At 41.7% G+C, this 24798-nt stretch overlaps 1 protein-coding gene across 2 annotated transcripts in view; it reads left to right on the top strand.

Moving 5' to 3' along the window:
- Positions 1 to 352: 352 nt before the first annotated feature.
- The window catches only part of mxi1 (max interactor 1, dimerization protein), a 37033-nt gene continuing 12587 nt past the window's right edge, over positions 353 to 24798 (top strand). The window contains exons 1-3 of one of the 2 annotated variants that reach the window (XM_037764100.1): positions 353 to 760; positions 4291 to 4393; positions 9885 to 9914. In XM_037764100.1, the coding sequence (XP_037620028.1) occupies positions 529 to 760; positions 4291 to 4393; positions 9885 to 9914 (365 nt within the window). In that variant the 5' untranslated portion in view covers positions 353 to 528. Of the gene's footprint in view, positions 761 to 3628; positions 4057 to 4290; positions 4394 to 9884; positions 9915 to 24798 lie in introns of those variants that run through there. The other variant, XM_037764101.1, reaches the window with a different exon arrangement.

The raw sequence follows: 24798 nt of genomic DNA, 5'->3' as shown, positions 1-24798 counted from the left end.
TTACTTTTGACGATTGCATTTATACGCTTCAAAAATCATAGCAGTGGTGTTCATTTGTGGAGATTATGTTACGGAAACGGAGGGAACGTGTATGTATCATAAACGTTTGCCACAGAGCTTATTTTCGGCAATAATCCAAAACCCTCAATGGAAAAATCCCATTGACTTTTTGTCGAGGGAACCCCTGAGGGAACCCAGTGCGACGCTAACTTCCTGGTTGGCCTAAAAAAATACGTCATCCCTGGAGCACTCTATCCTGTAAAGATATAACCTGAAACACGTCGTGCACAGGGACCGTGCAGCCTGCTCAGCCAGAGGGAGGGCTCTGGTGTTCCCAGCAGCAGCATCTACTGACATTGGCCACTGCTCCACATTAAACACCCCGCATTCATAAAAAACAGAAAAAAAAGAGGAACCATCTGACAAGAGCAGCATCCACTGGTAGCTGCCTCACTGTTTATAGCGCTCAGCACGTCGCACACAACCGAAGCCAACCAAAACTAAAAGAGAGGAAAGAAAAAGAAAGAAATGGCCCAAAGTGAGATGCAGAGAGGAAGTTTGAAGAGCGAGGAGTTCTTCTTCGACTCCGAGGCGTCTCTCTTGGATCAGCAAGATTTCGAGATGTCTAGTAGTTGCCCTTTCAATGACGTCTTCAACTCCAAAGACTCTCACATGGAGCAGATCAACACTTTTCTGAAAAACGTGCAAGTTTTGCTGGAAGCTGCGAGGTTTCTGGAGAGCGCCGAGAGGAAGGATGGAAGTGAGTTTTTTTTTTAATGTGCTGCTGTGTTTGATCCTTTATGTCATTTTGCCTGTGAATTTCAGGAAAACAAGACTTCATTGTCAATAGACTCAGACAACAAAGGGCTGAGTTCATTCAACTAAAAGCACCACTGCCTGCTATCAGCACAGTCTGCACCAGACTAATATGAGTGATATAAATATTGCAATTATAGATTATAGGAGAGTATTAACATATATGCTTTCATTGTTTTCTGGACTATTTGTGTATCTTGCATTATCTGCATGTCCAATGCATCGCTTTGCACCTGCACAACTCTCAACCCAGGAATCTGTAATTTCCCCTTATACAGCATCTAGATAAAGCATTATATGACATAACGATTGTGTGTGTGTGGGTGTGCATGTTGGCTACCACTCCGATATGATAAATATCTGACCACATTGCAGCGAACCTCCAACTCAGTTTAGGATGATGTCATTGTGCCCCCGCAGACTCGATCGAAAAAAACTTTATAGATAAAACGGAAAGGACACAACTGAATGGTGAATCGGTGTATGATACTGTATATAAAACATAGAAATGTCTTTTAATTTTTTCTTTATAACTTATAACTCGATTTATCGCAATTTGGCCTCTCAAATTGCAAATACATCCTGACCTATAGGCTTATATTTAATGGCATATATCATTTGTAATACATACAATATTAAAAACGACTTTTTTATTCTTAATAATGTTCCCTTTTCCTTTTTAATGTCATGATTTAAATAAAAAATAAGCTGTTTTCCATCGCTTTCTTATGCTGATGTACGTTGCAGAAAAGACCTTTTTTGTAATATAGCCTATTATAATGTATAACGTGGGTATTTTGCAGCTGCACTCAGCTCCTCTCACGATTGTTTGCTTCCTGCTATTTGTGGGCGTTGCCGCACTGGTTTCCACATGGCGCAAAGCTCCTCTGTGATTGGTCAGATGCGAGCTCAACCCTCGACGCCTGTCAAAGCCGTCCACCAATCAGACGCCCGGTCGGTGGCGACGTCATGTGTTGCTGGGCCTGGCTTCAGCCGGCAAGTACACGCCTATGGTCCCGGTGCATTATGGGATTTGTAGGGGGTTTTTTTTGCAGAGAGAGGAGCTTGGGAAGAATGAATGAGAGGAATAAACGATACACAATTTTTAGTCAGTAACAACCGCTTCAAACGATCCAGTAATGATTGATGGCCTAAATTATTTATTTATTTATTTATTTTTGCAAAATTGACCTGTGAACAAAATTGTCATACCTATTACAGGCATGTGATCTAGAATACTGGTGGGCATTTCATTATTTCTTTATAATTTTATTTCAACATTTTCTTCATTGTCATTAGTAGCAGCAATAACCTCAATTAAACTTTGCAATGATAATAATAACCAACACATTAACTTGAAATAATGCATGTTGACCTGTGTAGATAGATAGATAGATAGATAGATAGATAGATAGACAGATAGATAGATAGATAGATAGATAGTAACTTTATTGATCCAGAGGGGAATTCAAGTTTCCAGCATCACAGTCCCATAGTGCAAAACATGTTAGTAAAAAGGCAGTAAAAAAGTTAGTAGTGCAAAGTACAAAGTACAAACAAATATACCAGATATAAAAATACAAGGAGGCACAAGGTGTACTGTAGCACTGTCCAACAGATGTATTTACTCATTAAAACTGACTTGCCATAGATATAAAGTTAAATCATAAAGTAATAACTGACACTGTTTTACCTGATAAGACGCAGGTGAAATGCGTGCTAAATTGTGAAAATAATGAACATTGACTTTAAGAACTTTAAACATGCACTATCTGCAACCATCTTGGACTCAAACCAATGGCACACTTTACACTAACTTTACACTATACATCCTATACACCACTTTATAGACTGCACATATGCACATATTACATTTATTTATTGTACATACTACATTTGTTTATTGACGGACTGCACATACTATGTTCACCCATTCACTCTGTATCTTTTATATCTCTATTATTGTTTTTATAATTTTTGTATACCTTTACCTCTCCTGTGTTTCAAGATTCACTTTATTGTCATTTCACTGAGTATTTGCATACACAGAAGGAAACAAAATATTGTTTCTCCAGCTCCCGTCAGTGCATTAAGAAGGATAGAATAAATAAGTATTAAAATTAACTTACCTAAAAATAACAATAAAAGAATAAAATAAGTAAACGTTTCCGACACAATTTCATACAATTTGCAGTCAGTCACCCAATTTGCAGTCGTTTAGCAGCAGAGAAAAGTGCATTTATGTCCATAGTAAAGTGCTTTTTGCATTACTGTTCCAAAAATTGTCTTTGACATGTGACTAGCTTTAAAAACTGTTTCTGTGTTAATGTGTTTCACTTTGTGTGCTGATGTTTGCTGATGTTGCTGCTTTGACACCTGAATTTCCCTAATAATTATTAATAAAGGTTAATCTTATCTTATCTTAACATTGTGTATGTATGACAGTAGTTTTATAAATGCACCTAAAGACTGTTGACACAAATTATTGGCTCACAATTTCTCCATGTGGATAACTGAGACCAATTCATGCAACCAGTTTCTGAAGCACGGTGGAGTTGGTATCTTCCAGTCTTTGAGAATACGTTTTTTTGATGACCATCAGTAGAGCTGTTTGAATATGTAAAGGGAGAGTTGAGGAGTCCTCTGAGGATCCAAAAAGAGCCAAGTCTCTGTTAGGAGAGAGAGTCCTTTGGTAAACCGCAGAAAAATAGAAAATAATGAACATTGTGTATGTATGACAGTAGTTTATAAATGCAACCTAAAGACTCGGTTTCCCAGAATGCACCGCGTATCGACCAGCCTCTCTCCTCCGCTCGGTGCCCGCCTCTCAGCTGTGTGCAGCTATAGGTAAACAAACAGGAGAGGAGAGGAAACGAGCAGCAGCGGGCACTTTGCTGGCTCTGGGCTCCCTCTGAGGAATTTTATATTGTTTATATGTTTGTACAAATTTAATAACGTGTTTCCTAGAAACTTTTAATACTTTGATACACTGGTTTTGACATTTTCTAACAACGAGAGCCTGGTCAAGGATTGTCTGCAGCTTGGAAACACTGGATTTCACCCATCTCTTCTCTCGACAAAAGGCTGCTGATGAGCCAGCGAAGATAACAACACGACGTTTTTATTAAGTATCACTCAGTGTAGTAATAACCGAGCCTTAGGAGAGAATGACGGCTGTTCAGCTAATCAATATCCAGCGGTTATTGGAAGCTGCGGAATATCTCGAAAGGAGAGAAAGAGGTGATTATGTACTATGAATGTGTGTGAAGCTGAGAGGTCTAGCAACAAACAGCGTCAACGTCTGACTGCTTTTTGAAATAACGGCTGTTTTACCGTTAAATAGGAAGTGTTGTCATCCCAACCGTTACCTAGCTACCTGTATGTGCACGTCAACCATGAATGATATGTTGTTGTAAAGGGTCGAGAAAAAGTGTCCATAGCTGACTGTTAACCCACACATTTCTCTTCCAACAGAGTGTGAACATGGATATGCTTCGACGTTTCCATCGAGTCAGGACACAAACTACCAGAGGCAAAGGAAATTCCGAAATAAGAAGTTCAGCAGTAACCACAATAGGTAAGAAACATGCCCTCCTTTTAATGGCGTGAATTCTGGGCACTGTTAACGCTGCATATAAATATATAACATATCTATAATATCTATATATAAGATAATATAAGATAAGATAGGAAATTCTTGTGCCAGAGATTGCTCAAAAATACAACAAAATTACAAGTTCAAGTGTATAAAATAAAAAAAAATACTATTTCTAGCACCAGTGCCTAAAAGAATAACAATTTAAGTAAGATACATTTAGTAAAATGAGTAAATAAGATAAGTAAAATAAAAAAGGTAAAGTAAGCTAACAAACAGAAAAATAAGTAATATTGCACATGTTGGACATTAATATTGCACACAATGAACAGTGATATTGCACATGAGAATGTAAAAAGTAGTATTGCACATGATATTGATGTTATATTTGTACTCAGTGTCCGCTGTTCTATATGCAGCGTTAACAGTGCCCAGAATTCACGCCATGAAATGCTTCTACTGATGGATAATTTAAACAGTCTTTTTACATGTTTACGTGTTGCAGACAGCATGCGATTATACTGGCTGCCAACGCTTTTATAGCCACGTTTTGGTAAACAAGCGAGCTGTCAACCACAGGGTGAATACAGTGCTGGCAGCATTTGCACGGTCCAGAAATGTCTTTTAGTAAAAAAAAAAAAAAAAAAAACTTTGCATGGATGTTTCTCAAACTTGTAGAGACGTGTTTAATACATAGTGCACCATATGACCGCTGTTGTGCTGGCTTGGGGGGGGAGGGGGTAGCACCAATGGCTCTGCTAGCTTTTCATCAGCTGATTGTCAAACGGACTGCAGTGGCTGAGGTTAGGGATCGTGGTGAAAGTGACGGCTTTAAAACGAAAAAAAAGTCTTTTGTAATGTTGTGCATTCCTTTCACACCTGGTTAAATAAACCCACTGGCTTTTGCTTTATTTTAAATTTAGTTGTATTTTGTTTTGGTGGTAGTCATGCTCATTTTTTCCTTTACCAAATGTATTATACACTGTGGGAGAGAGGGATAGTTTTGCCTTGCACCCTAAAGGGGAAAAACTGCTATTTATGGCCTTGTTGTTTGCAGACTTCCAAAGGTGAATATGTGGAGCCTTTTTTCCAGGACTAATGGTGTTTAGGGTAATCTGTAATTTGCTGTTACACCTTTTTTATATACAACTATGTCCTATAAAGAAAAGCATGTTGGCGCCATTCATGTTTTCCTCCATTTGTATGCATCATCAAGCTGTTGATGTGTGCTCTGGAGCATATGTTTAATAGTCTATTATATTGCGTTGCTGGATCTAACACTGTCAAACACAATGCTCTCACTGATGACAGAAACTTGCATTTAGTAGTAGGAGAAGCAGGCGAGAATCTCCAAGGGTAAGACCCACTGGTATTGTGTTTTTTTCTTGGTGCTAGGCTGCTTACAATAATCTATCCATTGACATTCATACATCAAACGCAAGCCCCACTCTCTCTCTCTTTCTCTGAGCCTTTTAATATTAATGTAAGAGCGGGCCACAAACAGGAACTGCGCATTACTCATCATGAGCGCAGAACGCTGCCTAGTTCTGCATGGCAACAGTCATGATCAGATATAGGTCTGAGGCCGCTTTCATAAAGCTTCCAAAGAGTTGCTCCTAATAGGGGAATTCTTCACGAGTACACAGAATAATGATGTATTGCAAACAATATCCTCTTCAATGTAAAATGAAATCCTCTCTGAAAACGAATAAGCTTTTCACGAAGCATCTTGGCCCTTAATATAGCTTCTAAGGTGAACAACTCTTTAGGAGTAGGAGTAGGAGGAGGGTGCACTTTTAGAAAGATTTTCATAAGCATGAGAGAAAATAGCACAGAGAAGAGAAATCTTCTCCCAATGCCCTGCAACACAAAGTTTTTCATAAAAGGCTGTTGAGGAATGATGTTTGGTCTTCCTCTCTACAGAGACACGTTCACAACTCACTCTGTGAGGTAACACCATTTAGTATTTAACACCATTTCTCAGCCTCGTGTTGTGATGCAGTTTATTTCATTCCCACTGGAATTGCACACCTTGCAAACCAACAAAACAGCATCATTTGTATATCCCTAGTGCTGTGCGGGTCACTGATGGGGCACATGTTTGCGTCATTAGTGGTCTACTTTATCCAACAGCACTATTTATGGCCTGCTGACATAGGATGAGGAGGAATGTTGCTAATTAGTTAAAGTTGTGAACCGTTTTCACTACCTCACAATGTCCTATTACAATTTCCACAGAAGCCAGAGGTCTGAACAAAACACCTACAACTCGCATCTACATCATTTTCTATGTGTGCGTTCTGAATGACAAAAAGAGATGATTGACCAATAATGGCGTCTAAATGAGATCATACATCTCAGTCATATAAATGTTCATGTTCATTCTTCATTTATAATCACTTTGAGGAAATGAAGGTTGAACTGACTTCTTTGAAATATGATAATATAATGATTGGATTAACCGCAATCGTACATTTTCTTTAAAGCCAGTTTGCTGTCTGGTACTAGCCTGCTCCAGCTGTACAGTAGCTACAGTATATACCTTCTCAGTAGCGTGTTGAGGCTTAAAGCGATGGGCTTATCTGACTCTGTCCTCTCTTGCCTACCGTTTATAGCAGGGTTGCTTTATCTCATTGACCCACTCTGTGTGTGCATATACGTACATGCACACACACACATATGCGTGCGTGCCTGCAGAAGGAAGTATGCTGCCGTTGTGTGTGGCCTTGAGCCAGTTTATAATCTGTATTGCATTGTTGTTGAGCTCCAGACGCAGAGATATCTGATTCAGGCGACAGGGAAAGCGGTTTGTGATGATAAAAGCCAATGGGAAAGCAAGCTGACTTAGATTGATCTGCCTGAATGAGAGGCCATACTAAGATGTAGTGTGTGCGTGCGTGTGTGCGTGCGTGCGTGCGTGCGTGCGTGCGTGCGTGCGTGCGTGCGTGCGTGCGTGCGTGCGTGCGTGCGTGCGTGCGTGTGTGTGTTGCTTGGACCAGGGCTGACCAAAGGCCTCTCTCATTTTTGGAGTAACAAATAGTTGAAGTGACACAGCATTGCCAAAAGCAACAAAACCACCCAGTGGGGTCGGCGACTCATCGTTGAAGTGTTGCTCAAGCGCTCGTTAATACATTTTGTTGACGAAAAACGGGCATGGCCATTTTCAAAGGGGTCCCTTGACCTCTGACCTCAAGATATGTGAAGGTAAATGGGTTCTATGGGTACCCACGAGTCTCCCCTTTACAGACATGCCCACTTTATGATAATCACATGCAGTTTGGGGCAAGTCATAGTCAAGTCAGCACACTGACACACTGACAGCTGTTGTTGCCTGTTGGGCTACAGTTTGCCATGTTAAGATTTGAGTATATTTTGTATGCTAAATGCAGTACCTGTGAGGGTTTCTGGACAATATTTGTCTTTGTTTTGTGTTGTTAATTGATTTCCATAAAGCAATTGTATGTATGTACTCCCATGTTGATAAAAGTATTAAATACTTGACAAATCTCCCTTTAAGGTACATTTTGAACAGATCAAAAACGTGTGATTAATTTGTGATTAATTGCAATTATCTATGGACAATCATGCAATTAAATATTTTAATCGATTGACAGCCCTAGGGGAAACAAAAACATATGATTAGTTGATGCTTCACCACGTCCAGCTCAACTTTATTTGTAGCGTGTCACGCAGCGCCAAGTTTCGGGCGTCAGTTTGTAGCCTCATGTCACTGGCTTCCATTGGAAAATGACTTGTAAAATCATCATTCTTAAATTGACAAAAACCCACATAATTAAACATAATAATAAAACCGTACATAATTACACAACACACAGAGTCACATTGTGGTGAAATACTCAGTTTGGAAGAAATTACAAATCATGATGAGGGTTTCCAAGCAACACAGACACAGTGCAAGCATGGTGACAGCTGATGACGCCAGTTCTGCACTCCAAAGTATTCATCTTCTGTTAGCAAAACTATTGCTCTGACTCACAGTTAGAGAAATCAATGGACTCACTGCCATTAGACAATAATTATATATTCATGTAAAAGCCTGCATTGAACACAAGACTGACTATACATTTTCCCTACAAAGAAATCATTTTGGAACTGTGAGTCCATTTTTGAGATGGCATTCATGAGGGTAGTAGCAGCCGAACAGAAGAGATCAAGCTGCTTTCAGATTTATCATTTTTGTGATTCTCATGTGTGCCTGGTTGGCTGATGCAGAGCACAGTCATGCATGACTACTACAGAGTTGTAGAATATGTAAGTTGAAACCCATCAAAAGAGCATACGTGGGAGCACTTAGGCTCTCACAGGTTTCCAGAAAGTGGTCCACGCCAGCTTACATGTGAGCCCTGTGTTTTGCTGTGATGGCAGCCACTCAACCCGGCCATACACACCATGTCATGTTAAATCAAATACACTGCCACAGTTGACTTCACATCCAGTCTTGCATACCCAATTACATGGGATGTAATGTATTAAAATAGAGACATGTGGTATTTTTTTATTGGTGTAAATAATTCAACTTGAAAAAATAATTTCCTCTGAGGCAGGGCCATTTTTGAACTACAGCCTCGGACCGGTCCCTCTGTCTTATCCCTCTCTACCCCCTTTCTTCCTGCCCCCATTCTTATCTACTGTTTTCTCCTTATTTCCTGCTTCCGTATTAAGAAGACGTCAGTTTTGTCAGCTCAGTATTAAAAGAAAAAATGGACGACAGAGGAAAGCATATTGCAGTATTGATAACCCACAATATAAAGAAGTGCTCTGTACATGACACAGGAGAGGCTGAGTCCATCACCCCCCGCCTAAAACCTGCCCCCCCCCCCCCCGCCCTTGAGGCGATCGGGAGTGCAGTTTGTGTGGATGGGAACTTGGCCATTTAAGCATCAGGAGGAGGGCTTGTCTCCCTTCAGTATGTTGCCATACAAAGAGACTCTTAGGAACCAGCTGATTCACTTTACATTATTAACAGAGCACTGAACCCTGACTGCTGCATGCACAGGGTGTGTGTGTGCGTATGTGTGTGTGCAGGCTCCCACTTGCCCAGCAGCACATGCACCCACACACACATTCATTCACAGTGTGAACTTTTAGTGGCTGCAGTGTCACACAGACACACACACCCACACACACACACAGGAGTGACCTGTGCATTATTGAGGAAGAGGCTGTCACATTGACGTTCGTTGGTGTAAAGGCTCCAGAGCGCTGAGCCCAGAGTTGGTCTCGTTTGGGATTAATTAATAAATTCATAAATCAGATTTGACAAGGTGATTCACTGTGCCTATCTCGGCCCAAATCAGCTCATATAGTTACTATCTTAATGTTATGCCTTATTTCCCCGAACACAGTGCACTGCCTTTTCAGGAGGAACAGATACTGTAGGTCTTAGCTTGTTGAACATGCAAAAGTCTACATTTGCTCTTCATTTGACAACTTCTGTTTTCTGTCTTTGCAGGTCCACACATAATGAGCTGGAGAAGAATAGGTGAGTTGGCATTGCATTTTCAAAACATTTCACCTTTTAAATCATAAAGAACAGCCTGCAGGCACATGCACATCCTGCCCTGACATGTGAACACGTCCATCATGTCCTACTTTTAATTTCGCCCCACAACATTCTTGCCCTTCTTCTTCAAGAAAGCACTTCCTCTTCAACAGGTCCTTAAAACCAAAAGTAAGGGGTGACACAGTTGTGTTCAGTTAAAGATATTCCCTCCGCTCGTGCACACACTCTTTGCACCTTTTTAGAGTTATGCAACAGTTTGGTTGCCGGGCTAAGGGCTTCGAGTTACAGGGGCAGGCAAGGGTGCGTGCAGGCAGAGCTGGAGCGTAAGTCAAAAGTTCAGTGCTTGTTTTGATGTTTTTTGATTTGTATGCAGCAGTGGCACCAGTGTCAGCCCGATATCCGAACAAAATGTCCTTTCAGTAGCTTTCCAGCTTGATCATAGTTCTATTCAGACTTATATCTCTGCTTCCAAGATAGTATCTCCAGTAGAAGAAGTGTGGGGTGTGCAGGGAGACCTTTGCTTGTGATGGTTTACCACACCGCCTTCTGAAGCGTGCGAACACTGGTTTCTTAGAAGCCCTTATCAGATTGAGTTCACCACCCACATCGGCTGCTCGCTGGTGTTTATGCTCTGTGACTTTGCAGGCCTCGAGAGTCAAGCCGTTAAGGGTTTTCTTCGACACCATAAATAAGAGCGGCTAGACTTAGCAAGATTTATGGTAAATGGAAAAAAAGCTTGCCTTCCATTTCATTATCTCCGAGGGTGTGGGTACAATGAAAGGATGTGGGAGGCTGGATCCATTCAGCGTAATTACATATCACCTCGGCCTGTTTTTCTCACCATTCTCCCTGGCAGCCTCTTCTAAAAGGATGGGAACATTGGAAGGAGAGGCGTCCAGCGAGTTAAATATAGACGGAGAGTTGATGTGTCATCTTGGTGCTCATACGCGATGCCGCACAAGGCCAGCCGGTCGGCTGACTGGCCTCGGCAGATTGCAGCACCCATGCGGGGTTGCATTTTTCCAGTGTTCCACCCACACAAATACATTTAAAAAAAAAAAAAAAGGTGCCGGCTCAGATGTTTGTTCCTACAACACAGTGTGAAGGCTGTTTTTCGTCACTCCTTCCACAATCACGCAGCCAGGCACTTTGTAGTATGTTGCCTGTTCCTATGGCCATTTATGGGCTATAGTCATCTCTGCCAATCAGAGCGGACTAGTGTAAAGCCTGTAGATGGCAGAACAGAAGAGATCACTTCTGGCTTGGTTCAGAAATGAGTAATGGTTACTGCAGAGTTATGAATCATTAGAGAGATAATTAATTGAATTTAAGTGAATTGAAACTCCATGCATAAAAGCCAAATGTAAAAAGAGTGATTTACCCACTCATTTGTGCATTTGATAGCATAAGTTTTGCATCAGCACTCAGCGGTTTTCATTCTTGTTATGTGTACAACATCCATTGAAACTTGCATCCTCTCCCTCCTCCTTTTCCTGGCTCCACCTTGCTGGGTCGTGCCGACTCAGAGAGCTGCAGCAGAACAGAGTGGGCCGGGAACAGGTCGTCCTGTACCACACCACTATACCAAATCCAGATACTGACACCTGGGTTTTGTTCCCCCTCTTGTCTTTGCTTTCAGTGAGTGCGGTGTTGTTGCTTGGAAGTTGAACAGCACAAGACTAATTCAAATTTCCATTAGCAATGAAAGAGGGCAAAAAATTGAAATGGTAATCCATCTTTTTAGAAGCACACTTAAAGTCAGAATCGTTTATAATCCCCCCCCCTTTTTTGTCAGCAGTTAATCCAATTCCCTTTAAGCAAATGCTTCACTGTAAGTCATATGTATCGGGCGTCGTTGTTCACCCAAGTGTGTCAGGCTTATACCATGATTCTACAACAACAGCAGCAGCAGCTTTCATTCCAGCAGACTTTCAAGTTGTGTAAATTGGAGGCAGCTCCTTTATGGTCCAGCCTGACTGGGGCCCTTATCAGCCCTGTATATCTGCCGCCAGCGAGACGATTTGCCTTGCATGGCTACCACAGGTCCTGATAACCTCTGTGACGAGTAGAGACGTCGTGACAGCGGAGACCACAGGACGCTGGATAAAAAGGACCGAAACAGGGGGGCTGAAAACCCACATTCCAGATGCTCACACTGTGCGGCGGGACCAGATAACGTGGTGACTCTGCCGCTTTGATCATGTACCTCCTAACAGCCCTATTTCACTTCCTCATGTCACTACTAAATTACACTGCCTCAGTAATTTTTAACAGTAAAGGGCTTATATGCCCGCACGTTGCAGTTCCACCACTTTGATCTCGAAGCCTTCAGCCTATTAGCCCTTTTTCTTTTAAACATGTTGATAACAAATCCCCCAGATCGGGTTAGTTGTCAGGCGATGCTTGTTTGTTAAAGAGTTTTAGAGTAAAAGATATTCCATGGCCCAGGGTTTAGTCTGTTGTTATTCAACCTGTTTCTTCTTCCCTTTTGGATGATGACTCTGTTTATGGATGATCAATACAGCAGGATTTTACTTGCTACAGTAAATCCACAGGAACTGTCGCTTATCATTTACCCTCCTCCTCCTTCTCCTCCTCCTCCTCTGCTGCAACCTATTCATTTTAATATTGTTTATCAAGGCCAGGCTTATGATACACACAACAAATTATTTTTCCCCCACCGCCCAGACAGAGGAAGCAATATTAGCTTTTCCGCTTGATTTTTTTTTTTTTTTACGAGGGGAGTTGGGCAAACAGTGCGGTTAAACACCTTTCAGTGTGTGCCTGTGGAATATTAAAAAGGGTCAGTCTTGTCCATTAGAGTTGGGAGTCAGATCGGTTGTCCTTGGGTGACATGTAAGGAGCATCCATGAGGTCTGCCCTCTCTGGGTTTGTTTTGGCTCAGTGGTATGTGAAATGGTAAAAGGAGATAATTACGCCTCTTTTACAATCAACTTTGGATTGGTGTAGATGTTCTCGACTGTCAGTGATTTAATTTTTTGTGTGTGTGAGAATATTTCTTTCTCTGGCTGCAAAGTATATGAGCTTGTCAGGACTAGGGATGTCACAAGAACCGATAATTCGGTACCAAGTCGATGCCAAAATTCGGAAAATGTGATGGTACTTTTTCTACAGTACTGCAGGTACCGTAGTACCGTCAGGGCTCGAGACTAACGTCGTCCCAGGAACGATAGAAAATGTGTTTGGGACGCAGTAAACTCACTATTGACGCACTCAGGGGACACTGCCTAGTTTTTCCCTGATATTGCTACATTGCGAACAACAAATCAGTGTTGAAATCTGCAGGAGAGCCAGTTAACATTAGCTGTTAGCAGCCGGTAAGCAGCACGATCCTGCACGGAGCTAACAGCTATTGTTAACGGGAGGTTACATTATGATGCATTCAGGCTCTATTCAGTAAAAATGTAATGTAAAAATGTAAATGAAAAGTACTGGGCGAAGGTAAATTCTAACGTTATCATGATGTGTTCAAATGTAATCTTGTAAAATGTAGTTTTTGGCAATAAACAGCAATATAAATAGATAATAGAGAAGGAATTATGACCAGTTTAACTTCCTAACAACAAAAACAGTAAGCAAACGGTAATAAAGGAGTGGATGTGGAAGTACATGGGATTTATTGTTTTACTTTTGTTTTTTTCCGTAGTATTGAATTGGTATCGAGAATCATGGAATTCCAATGGTATTAGTATCAATTACTAAATTTCTGCTATCCTGACATCAGTAGTCAGGACATTTGGTCAGATTTTAGAGCTCTTCTTATTTATCTTAAAACGCCCTATTGAATGTAACCGTTACAACCACAGGCCTTGTGATAGACAGTAGTTTTAGTAACATGTACTCCAGGCAGTAAAACTCACCACTGAATATCATTGAATAGGTGTCACATTTTTCAAATGGTACATAACTCTGTTGGGATTGAAGCCCTTCATGTATTTCCATTCTTTTTAACCAGTGGGCTATAAACTCAGCACTGTTGTTCCAGCCTTGGGGTTGGATGAGCAGTCAAACATGAATAAAGCCTGGGCTACATTTTCTCTGGCTGTGCTGATGCTCCGTGAAGAAAGCCAAACTGCTTCCCCAGTCTTTCTGTTGTCTGCCCAGTGAGTGCAGCCTATTCTCAGGCTCTGCTGCAGGGCCCAAAACTGGGACCATTTGTTCTGACCAACGTGACGACTTGTAAGCTTTTCTTGGCTCAGAAAAGCAGCTTAAGGGACTTGATCTTTGGTCTGGTGAGCCCAGCTAGAGCACGCACACGTGCTGGGGCAGGCCCCCCACATCCCCCTCTCGTAGGCCACCCGGTGCAAGTCCTTAATAGCCTAGCTTGGCTTCGGCTTATCCTTAGCTAACGACGGTGTCAGAGGACGAGGAAGTAATTGACAGGCTGATGAGATGAGCAGAGGGATAGGTCAAACACACCTGACTAAGGGAAGCCTTGAGCAGCACGCAAGCCTTATCCACACTCCCACTGTGTCAGCGAGAGCGTTGCTGACCTGTAATTAACACAGTGACACAGGAGCCAGTATCAGGGTGGGACTAATCACCACAAACAGTCAGATGGTGACAAACTTTGTGGCCAGAAGTCTGCTTCTTCTAAAACCAGGGTGGCAGGTGCTCAGCTATAATGACAAGGTCATATTCTGTTTCTTAAAGATGGTGAAAGTAACTTCTTTAAAATGCTTACTTTGCACACCAGGAAAGCATCTACCCACTTCAACCAAGACCAGATAGTTGCGTTTTCCTTTGTGCCATGTGGGTGTGTAGCTCTGAGTCGAGGTTGAGGAGGAGTGAATTATCCTGCATTGATTTACCTTTCAGTAGCACCTACCTGCTTGGGTTGCCAGGTTTCTGACACTAGAACGTTTTTGTGGATTGGCACCCTCAGGGTGACCAGTTACAGACCTTTTTAAGAGAGGCACTTGCCTTCAAGAAAGTGAAAAATCCATCTCCTAAAGAGAAACAGTGTAGATCAAATACAGCAGGTTTTCTAACATCCTAGTAAAGACAAAATGCAAAATGGACATAGAGATAGAGCAATAGAAACAATATGGAAAATATATACAATATATATTTTTATATTGTTATGATGATATATATCCACATATTGCCCAGCCCTAATTCTAAGGAGTATAATCATTGCATCTCATTTATTATCATTTACATTTAACAATTTTTTTGTTTTATTTGCTGTAATTTCATTATCATATGCCATAATTTGAGATTGTTATCAGCTACTGGAGAACTTTGATGCAAGGACTGCAGATCTCAGTATTCCCAATAGTTAGCTGTCAGATGGTAGAAGACAGTGTAAAATTAGAGGTCACCATGGTTTTGCCTCCCATCCTCAGAAGTTCACAGATGTTCTGTAGGCAGGTGTAAAGAAGGCCCCGCACAGGGGATTGGATGTCGGCACTTGAAGGCTCTCCCATCACTCCAGCCTTGTCTCGCCCTTCTGACCCTTTGACTCGTGTCATCTTGGCGCCTTGTTGTTGTGCCCTTATCCTGCAAAAGTGCATCTGCACAGCATTCTGTAGAGGGACAGCGTAACCAAACGGAACAAGGCTGGATGGACGCACAGCCTTAGTCAGCAGGCTTAAACCCGGGCTCTCTGGGCTGGTTTTAAATTCAAATGACTGAAATGGGAACATTTTCAGTGTTTTGTTTTTAGGTGTTCAAATGAATCAACTTGAAACGGGGACTGTGTGTTCAGGCTGTACTGCAATATTCTGCTAAGTGTTCAGTTCCTCCCACATAGTGTGCTGTTCAACATCCATTAACGGCATTGTGTCAGGGTTGTTGATAAGCCCACTTATGGATGAGGCTGCGGTTACATGCTGTTCCTGGAAGAAATGCTGCTGTTCTCCTTCCTCCTTCCTGGAGCAGCGTGCCCCGTTAGCAGCTGAGCTAACTTAATCTGTACCTTAAGGAGAGAGAGAGAGAGAGAGACGGAGATAGAAAGGGGGGAAATAGGATGCTTGATGGAGAAACAAGACAGACTCAATTAGGCTAAATCTGACTACTATTCTATTTTTAGCCGTACAGCTGGGGAAAATGGGGAAACACCGCTGCCTTCTGACCAATCACAGAGGTTAGCTTTTCACCAATGAGAGCTGTGAGATGAAGGAGCAGTGAGAGAAGTCCCCACCCCTGACTCTTGTAACAGCTTTCTCATCATCAGTGCGTATGCTGAATTATTATGGGCCATTTCTGTGAGAACTGACGTCTGACCCCCTGTGGAGCAACCTCTGTGTCAACTGGGTTAAGTGACTTGGCGAGATAAATCAGTGAGTTGAGTGAGAAAGTGAGTGTGTGTGTGTATGTGTTTGGACACATTAACGTATATTTGCACATTAAAGGTTGATGTAGAATATTTGGATTACACTCCTACCCCTGCCCTCTGATGGATGTATTAAAATTAAATTGATTAAAACATTTAATCGTGATTAATCTAAAATTAATCCCACATTTTTTATCTGTTCGAAATGTAACTTAAAGGGAGATTTGTCAAGTATTAAATACTCTTATCACGATGGGAGTGGGCAAATATGCTGCTTAATGCAAATGTATGTATATATTTATTATTGGAAATCAATTAACAACACAAATTAATGACAAAAAATGTCCAGAAACCCTCACAGGTACTGCATCTAGCATAACAAATATGCTGAAATCAAAACATGGCAAACTCAAGCCCACCAGGCAACAACAGCTGTCAGTGTGCTTACTTGAATATGACTTGCCCCCAAACTGCATTTGATTATCATAAAGGGGAGACTCGTGGGTACCCAAAGAACCAATTTTCATTCACATATCTTGAGGTCAGAGGTCAAGGGACCCCTTTGAAAGCAGCCATGCCAGTTTTTCCTTGCCAAAATTTAGTGTAAGTTTAGAGCATTATTTAGCCTCCTTCTTGACAAGTTAGTATAACATGGTTGGTACCAATGGATTCCTTAGGTTTTGTAGTTTCATATGATGCCAGCATTATCACTCTGAGCCCGCTACAACCTCCGAAAGATCGATTGTGTTAATGCGTTAAAGAAAATTAGTGGAGTTTCACACAACACATCCGTAACACATCCACAGCTGTAAAGAGGATGTGGTCTGACAAGGCGAACCCCCACCCCCCCTCCCACACACATCCAGCCACTCCCCCTCCCTGCCCCCAGAGCCAACATCTGGCTGGATCTCCATGGCTTTACGCCAGGCTCATTTTAGGAGCCGGGCCATATTGGAGTTTTAATCCCAATCCTCTGCCCTCTCCCCTCGAGCCACACAGGGCTAAAGGGCAAAGAGAGGGTTGTGGGTGGGTCAGTGGCGTTGGGCGGCATTGTGCGGAGTGGGATTCAGGAAGAGAGTCCAGTCACATGATTCGTATGTGTGTGTTTTAAAGGGATTAGGGACGTTTGTGTATTGATTACATTTCACTTTTAGGTGGTTCTTGTACAGTGCACATAAAGGCATGTTCCCTCAATCTTTTTCCCCCTCTGTCCCACAAACTCCATCCCCCTCCCTCCCCTCTCTGGCTCTGTTTCTATGGCCATCTCTTTCGTTAACTCCATCTCTTTGTCTCTCGCCTTCTTTCTTTTCTCCATTTCTCTCTTCCAACCTTTGTCAGTGGAGCAGATTAAAAGGCAGTGTGCACGTGTGAACTAATCCGTGTGTTAGTGATGGGCTTCAGCCCCAGAGTCTCTTGGCCCCGCCGCACAGCAAGCGCATCCCCCCCCCCCCCTTGCTCCCTCTCTACTCCAATGAACTATGCACGTGTGTGTGTGTGTGTGTGTGTATGTGCACGTGTTCATGTCTGTAGTTGCTGCTTGAAGAGGGCAAATATCTGCACTATTCTTTCATCCCTTTCCTTTCAAACTCAAAAGTCTTTTGCGTCTCCTCTGTTTCCACTTTATTCCAATCTGTCCTCCATCCCTCCTCTGCTCTGTTGCTATGCATGGCGGATGCCGTTTGTGGCTTCGGCAGGTTTAGTGTGACAACAGCATTGGTTTGCCTAGTAATCAACTGTGTTTCGCTTTATTTACCACTTGTGGCCTTGGGATTGGTTGAGCAGGGGTGGTGTGGGTTTCCGCGAGTCCAAATTGATTTTTGAACTCCCATTTGCATTTTATTGCCCCCGGTTTCCAGCGTGGTTTCAACCCCCGAATCCATATGCGTTTTACAGTGAGCTTTACTGCCAATAGGAAAGTCTCTCTCTCTCTCTCTCTCTCTCTCTCTCTCTCTCTCTCTCTCTCCTCCACACATGCTGAATCTCTTTTTTGGGATTGAGGTCACAACTGCCTGAATGCTCAGAAATATCAAAGTCCCTTTTTCCCACCCACCCACCCACACGCGGCAATGCATTTTCACCCCCTCTGCATTTCTTTTTTCGTTCCTTGCCATCTAACCAGAATATGGGTCATCATCCAGCATAGTTCCCGTGGAGTCCCAAGACTTGTTAATAATGGTTTAATTCCTCAGACGAGAAAGCGTTTGCCGTGTGTGGGAGAGAGATGAGCATTCCCCTCTATCCTCAGCCCTGTTTGTCAAACTTCACAATTGGCTGTCAGTTTGGACAGTGTAGTAAAACCCTCAGTGGATGATTGAATCGTCGGCACGTGGGCCACAAGCTATCACACCCCGCAAGGAAGGCGGCACCCGAGTGAGAGCGTTTTCTATTTCTGCTGGTGTTAGAGTATGTTTCTATCAATAGATGCATTCTTGCTCATTTCATGTTCTCTGTCAGGTGAACGATGAAGATTTGGAGACAAACAGAACTTTTCTAACACTTACCTGCTGTCACTGTCAAAACAAAGCACACACTATAACTGGCTTATTCACTAAGTCCTGTGTCCTTTGTAGCTAAATGAGCAGAGCATAGCTCTTAATCTTTCAGAGTTAGGGGTTAAATTTCCACTGGTGTCCCCCATGCATAAAATATACGCACTTTGGATGAATGTGGTCAACAGAAAGCACGCATGCACGTCTTTCATGTGTTTTCTAGTAGTTCATAGTATTTGGCTAAACATGCGGCATTGATGTAAAAAAATTTGAGCCAGAACTTTAAAGGAGCGAGTGGATTTCCGTCGTTTGCCATCGGTAAACCCAGTGGAACTCCTGACAGACCGGCTCTCGTCTGTGCCCACGGCTAGTTTCTGGGCAGATTACACAGACCGAGCACTCCCCTTCCTCCCCCACTCTGTATCTCACCCTCTCTATCTAGCTCTGACTCTCTGCATCTATCCCATCTGTCCGTGTTTCATAAAGGAGATGAGGGAAGCATCAGTCTGTCAGAAAAAAAGAGAGCCTACAGTTGCTGTAGGGCAAAGATGGCTTTAATCTTGTGTGTGCATGCAGAGAAGCAACAGACTAACTGACGCATCAGCAGTGGACAAAATCTAACTTTCACCACACCAGATTAAATGTACGCCATGTTAAATGTTGCCTCCGTAACAAGGATATCATTTAAAGTCCCATAGGTTAGTCTTAAGGTCCCACTTACAGTTAGTGGCACAGCCCAATGCATTGCCAAGTAGCAGTGACACTACAATACAAGTTATTACAGTATGTGCCAGACATGGGCTAACGCTGTAACCATCTTTCAAAATCGTAAATCATCAACACAAAGTTTTCAACATGAACGGAAACCCAGAATAATGATTTCACCATCCTAATCCAGACCGATTCAACATATACGCTTGTCTCCATCTGCATTTGTCATTTCCTGAACCTGCCATTTATAGCTCAGATAATAAGGCTGGAGTTGGCTAAAGCACATACGGCAGGCGCCAGTTTTTGCAGTCAGGCTGTTGGCTCTTTGATGACTGTTCCAGCAGTCAACCTAGTGAGTGGTAGTTTCCCCCTATTAAAAAAACCCTATTCAGTCAGGTGCCACTGTCTGTATGGGTAAACATGTGACCTTGGCTGCAACCCGACAGCAGTCATGTGAGAGAGGGAGAATGACCGCCCCCCTCCATGAAAGAGAGACTGAGAGAAAGACATAGGGGGCATAAAGAGTAGAGAATCCTAGAAGAGGCATCTTTAGCAGAAATAACAACCCTGCTCTTTGTGTTAACTCAGCGATCCAGTAAACAAAGGTGGTGAGCAAACACAGAGGACCGATGTGTTTCCTGTAGTTTGGTGTGTTTTTCCAGGGTTATTATAGTAAACTAAAAAGAAAATAAGCAGTGAAACATATCTTAAGTACACTGAACCTAAATAAAAACAATAGCCTTTAGGAAAAACTAAACTGAAACTATAATTCTTGGTTAAAAACGAATAAAAACTACAGAAAAAAGGAGACGGCATGAATTTCCATCAACTCTCTTGACAATGAACCACAGAAATTGAACAGACTTGACTTTCCATGAAGTGGCGCTATGCTGCAATTGCTTCACATCGGACTAAAGTAGTGCGAAGATTAAACATTAAACATTATGGCCATCCCTACACAGTACTACAACCATGTATTTTTTATGTATATATAGCTACTAGGCCTGTCAAAGTTAACATGATAATTACGCATTAATGCAAATTCGTTTTAATGCCATTCATTTCTGTAACGCATTAACGCAACCGATCTTCAGGAGGTTGTAGCAGGCTCAGTTTTAAAGCTAGAGTGAGGATACTGCCATCATATGAAACTATAAAACCTAAGGAATCCATACCAACTATGTCATACTAGCTCATCGTCAAGGGGGTTAAATAACGCTCCAAACTTGCCCTAAATTTTGGAGAGGAAAAACTGTCATGGCCATTTTCAAAGGGGTCCCTTGACATCTGACCTCAAGATATGTGAATGAAAATGGGTTCCATGGGTAATATTTGTCTTTGTTTTGTGTTATTAATTGATTTCCATAAAGCAAATGTATGTATGTACTCCCATGTTGATAAGAGTATTAAATGCCTGACAGATCTCCCTTTAAGGTACATTTTGAACAGATACAAAAACGTGTGATTATTTGTGATTATTCGCGATTAACTATGGACAATATTTTTTAAGCTAAATGCAGTACTTGTGAGGGTTTCTGGACAATATTTGTCATTGTTTTGTGTTTTAATTGATTTCCAGTAATAAATATATACGTAAATTTGCATAAAGCGGCATATTTGCTCACTCCCATGTTGGTAAAAGTATTAAATACCTGACAAATCTTCCTTAAAGGTCCATTTTGAAGTGATAAAAAATGTGTGATTAATTTGCGATTATTCATAGACAATCATGCGATTTATCGCGATTAAATATTTGAATTGATTGACAGCCCTAGTAACTACATTATACTTGGCCCTAACAAAAACAAACTAAAACTACTGTGAAACTAAAATATAAACTAAAGCTAAACCTTTCTGAAAAACTGAATCCAAAATTAGCGAAAGCCCTCTGAAAATGAACTAAAACCAAACTAAAATGAATTTGAAAAGTCAAAACTAAAATGAAATTAAAACTAATTAAACTCTAAACTATTATGACTTTGGTGTGCTCTGTGCATTATACAGTAAATGCCTATATATGGGCTACATTACTTAGGGCACATTTCAAGTTTATTCTCCTAATCACTTTCACTATAAATGAAGCCAAATGCAAGTACTTTATTTCATTGTTTCACTGCCAGGAAAACAAAATTAGCTGAAAATGGTCCAGGTGTTGATACAAGATGCCAAATGTGCAATAAAATAATTTTGTTCCAATGATTCACTAAACAATCGGGAGTGTGATTTTTTTCTCTCTTTTTTTTCTTTTTTTTAGCTGTGATCATCTGTCCTCAACAGTTTGAATGTGTTTTGTGTGTTCACGGCAAAGCATCATGGGAAGCAAATGTATGGGCTGCCATGTGGGTTGAGCACTGCTCTCCTCTCCATGTATATTGCATGTTACCATCTGCAGAGTATGGATCACTGTGCCACATGTTCACATGTTGTTTTACTAGACATGATCTGGGAGAGGAAGCCTTACATGTAGCGACTGGTCCGGTCCATTTAAGCAACCCAGCGTCTCACGCTCGCTATTTTTAACCGTGAAATAATGGATTTGGAATGTTTTTGGAAAACGATGCTCAAAGCGTAGAACAAAAAACATCTGTGCCCACAATTTCTGTTTGGTTTAATTGCCCTCCACCACACAGAGAGATAATTTGCCGTTTATTTGATATAGTGCTCGATGGACATGGCTTAGTCTGCTTTAAATGAGGCTTTGCATTACAAAATACTCTAATCGCTCCAATAATCTTTGACATCGCTGTGAATCATGATTCGCGGCTGCTTTAAATGAGCCTCGACACTCGAGAAGGAGTGAGGCAGGAGAGGAACAATAGAACTCCCTCGCAAAGTCAAGTTTTTATTTTTTTTTCTCCTAAGAGGGTATAATGATGTCTTAATTTCCTTTCGCATGTCAATTTGGGAGATTTACCGCTGAGACGGTCATTGGTGATGTGTAATTAGTGTAATAACTGGGTGAAGGGTCAAATTTCCTCCCCCTCTGCTCGTATTAGAAGTAGGTCAAATCGTGTGTGTGTGTGTGTGTGTGTGTGTTAAATGGGTTTGAGAGAGTGTGGGATTTGCCAAAGAGAAGTGTATTGACTGGTATCTGGGTTGGAAATCTGACCCTCCCCTTTTAAGAGAACGTCCAGTAATTATGTCAGACATCTTGGATGGCCTGAGAAGTTATCCATTATTTATGTATTCACAAGTTTGGAATCTAGGGCAGCCATATTTTTTTTCTTCTCCATCGCTCCTCGCGCTTCAACTAATGGTGTCGATTCCAGAGGACTTTGAATGAAAAATAAGCAGAAACTCTGGTAGCTTTGGCAGCGCTGTTTGCAGTTGCATTTGGTGGCTGAGAAGAAGAAAAAATACAATTCTGTTCGTGTCACTCCAGGCCCAGCTGTTCTTTATTTCTTTTATTCACACTCCTTTTTCTCTGCTCAGCCCTTTCCCCTCTCAATACTCACTCCACCTAGGAAACGCCAGACATCAGATTTGCACATATTTCTGTCAGTTTAGCCACGTAAGATAATCAAGTGAGGCTTTAAGTAACATCTGAAAAACTTGACGGCTCCCTAGTTGTTTACATCAAGTAATGTCTTCTAAGTAAAAGGATGCATCTGAGCAAGAAAAATTATGTCTCGTGTCATTTAGTCTTAAGAATTACTTTGAAAATAACATCACTGCACAACAAACAGAAATTGTAGATGATGTGTGCCCCTATTAAAAAAGGGGTGAAAAGGAAAATACTGGAAGATTAGATGTTGTTAGCATCACATAATGTAGGACTTCAAAACCAAATCATCTCAGGAACTAACTCCAGGACTATAGAATCCTTAAAGCTGGGCATACACTGTACGATTTTAGACCGTTTCTGGCCCGGAGTTTAATTTGGAGCCGCACGACTCATTTTAGAATCGGCCCAAATTTCAGCTTTGTCGGGCGTCGTTTGCCGTGAAGTGCAAGGGGCCCGAGGGCCGATTAACTCCTCCCAACCGATGAATTTCTGACATGTCAGAAGTTTTGGTCAGCTGTCCACAGGCTCTCGCACAGTTGAAGCAGAGCCACGAGCCGATTCCCCAACGTCACTGCCTTTTTTCAGATTTTTCCAGTAATCAGAGCGTAGCTATCAAGATAACAATGTACACTAGATATAGTAAAACATAGCTAGCTTACCTCCAATTCTCTCTGCAAAACCATATTCCTAGCTGCCTGCAAATCCATATACGCCTTTTTTTTCTTCTTTTTTTTCTTAGACGTTTCAGCAGACAGGATGGCACAGATGATGAATGCAGCACGTTTCTGCCTTGTTAGCATTGTGACCCATACAGACCTCTGCAGGCAAACAAACTTTACCTGCCTCGGAGCTTTCAAACGAATCTTTGACAGCTGTTAACAGCCAGAACGGACCGCAGGGGCCAACGGGCCGTGTTTTTTTTTCTATTTTACACATACAGTGGCTGACGATCGGACCGCACAGTGTGAGCACATAAATCGTTATATTTGTCTTTACATCACAAACGATCTACTCCTACAGTAGGAGTGGGAATTACACAGCAACATTTCTAAAATCGTACAGTTCATTCCCAGCTTAAGGCCATTAAATATATTTGGCAAATTGCTGATAATGGATTGAAAACATGGAGCTTGGTTTGAGAAATAAGTTTGCACATATGACAAATTTAAATTTTGTTTTTCTTTCTAACACAAGTCAGGAGCTCGGCTACATTTAGTGTCAATATGAATAAAAGTAAGTCTTAATATTGATTTCAGAGACTACCAGTGCTTGTTTTATAGAATGAAGGAATTCTGTACACAAGTTGTTGCAGTCTGGAGGCTTGTGTTTGACCAATCGGCAGACTTTTTGCAGGACAACAACAATTATGGCACAGCTGAAGTATTGGAATGCTGCTCCTGCAGTTGAAATACATGTGACATTCCTTCGTTTCATAAAAAAAGATTTGTGAGCTTGCAAAGGCCTAATACACACATACACACACACACACACACACACACACTTTAACACCGCAAAAGACCAGATGGTCTACGTTCTGGTATTTTAACAAGACTAAGGATATGCTCAAAAGTTGTCTGAATGCAAATGTTTACAATCCCATCACACTTCTCTCTTGCGTTATCCCTCCAGAGTCATGGGTATATTGTCAAGACACTATACTCTGCTGACTGCTCCTGTCACCTTGATGGAATTACAGCTTGTTGCTGCCATTACACTTGTTTCAAGTCACACTGACAAAAAAATAAAGGGATAGTTTTTGACTACAGAGATGTCAGGTATCAGTGTGTATGTAGTGTATGCATGCACACAGAGGTGTGTGTGCCCTTCAGTGCCCTTACAAAGGCACATGCACTCTGCGTG

The sequence above is a fragment of the Sebastes umbrosus genome, chromosome 3, assembly GCF_015220745.1.
Source record: "Sebastes umbrosus isolate fSebUmb1 chromosome 3, fSebUmb1.pri, whole genome shotgun sequence".
Taxonomy (NCBI): Eukaryota; Metazoa; Chordata; class Actinopteri; order Perciformes; family Sebastidae; genus Sebastes; species Sebastes umbrosus.
Note: the sequence above shows the minus strand (reverse complement) of the source record. Positions and strands in the feature narration are given on the sequence as shown.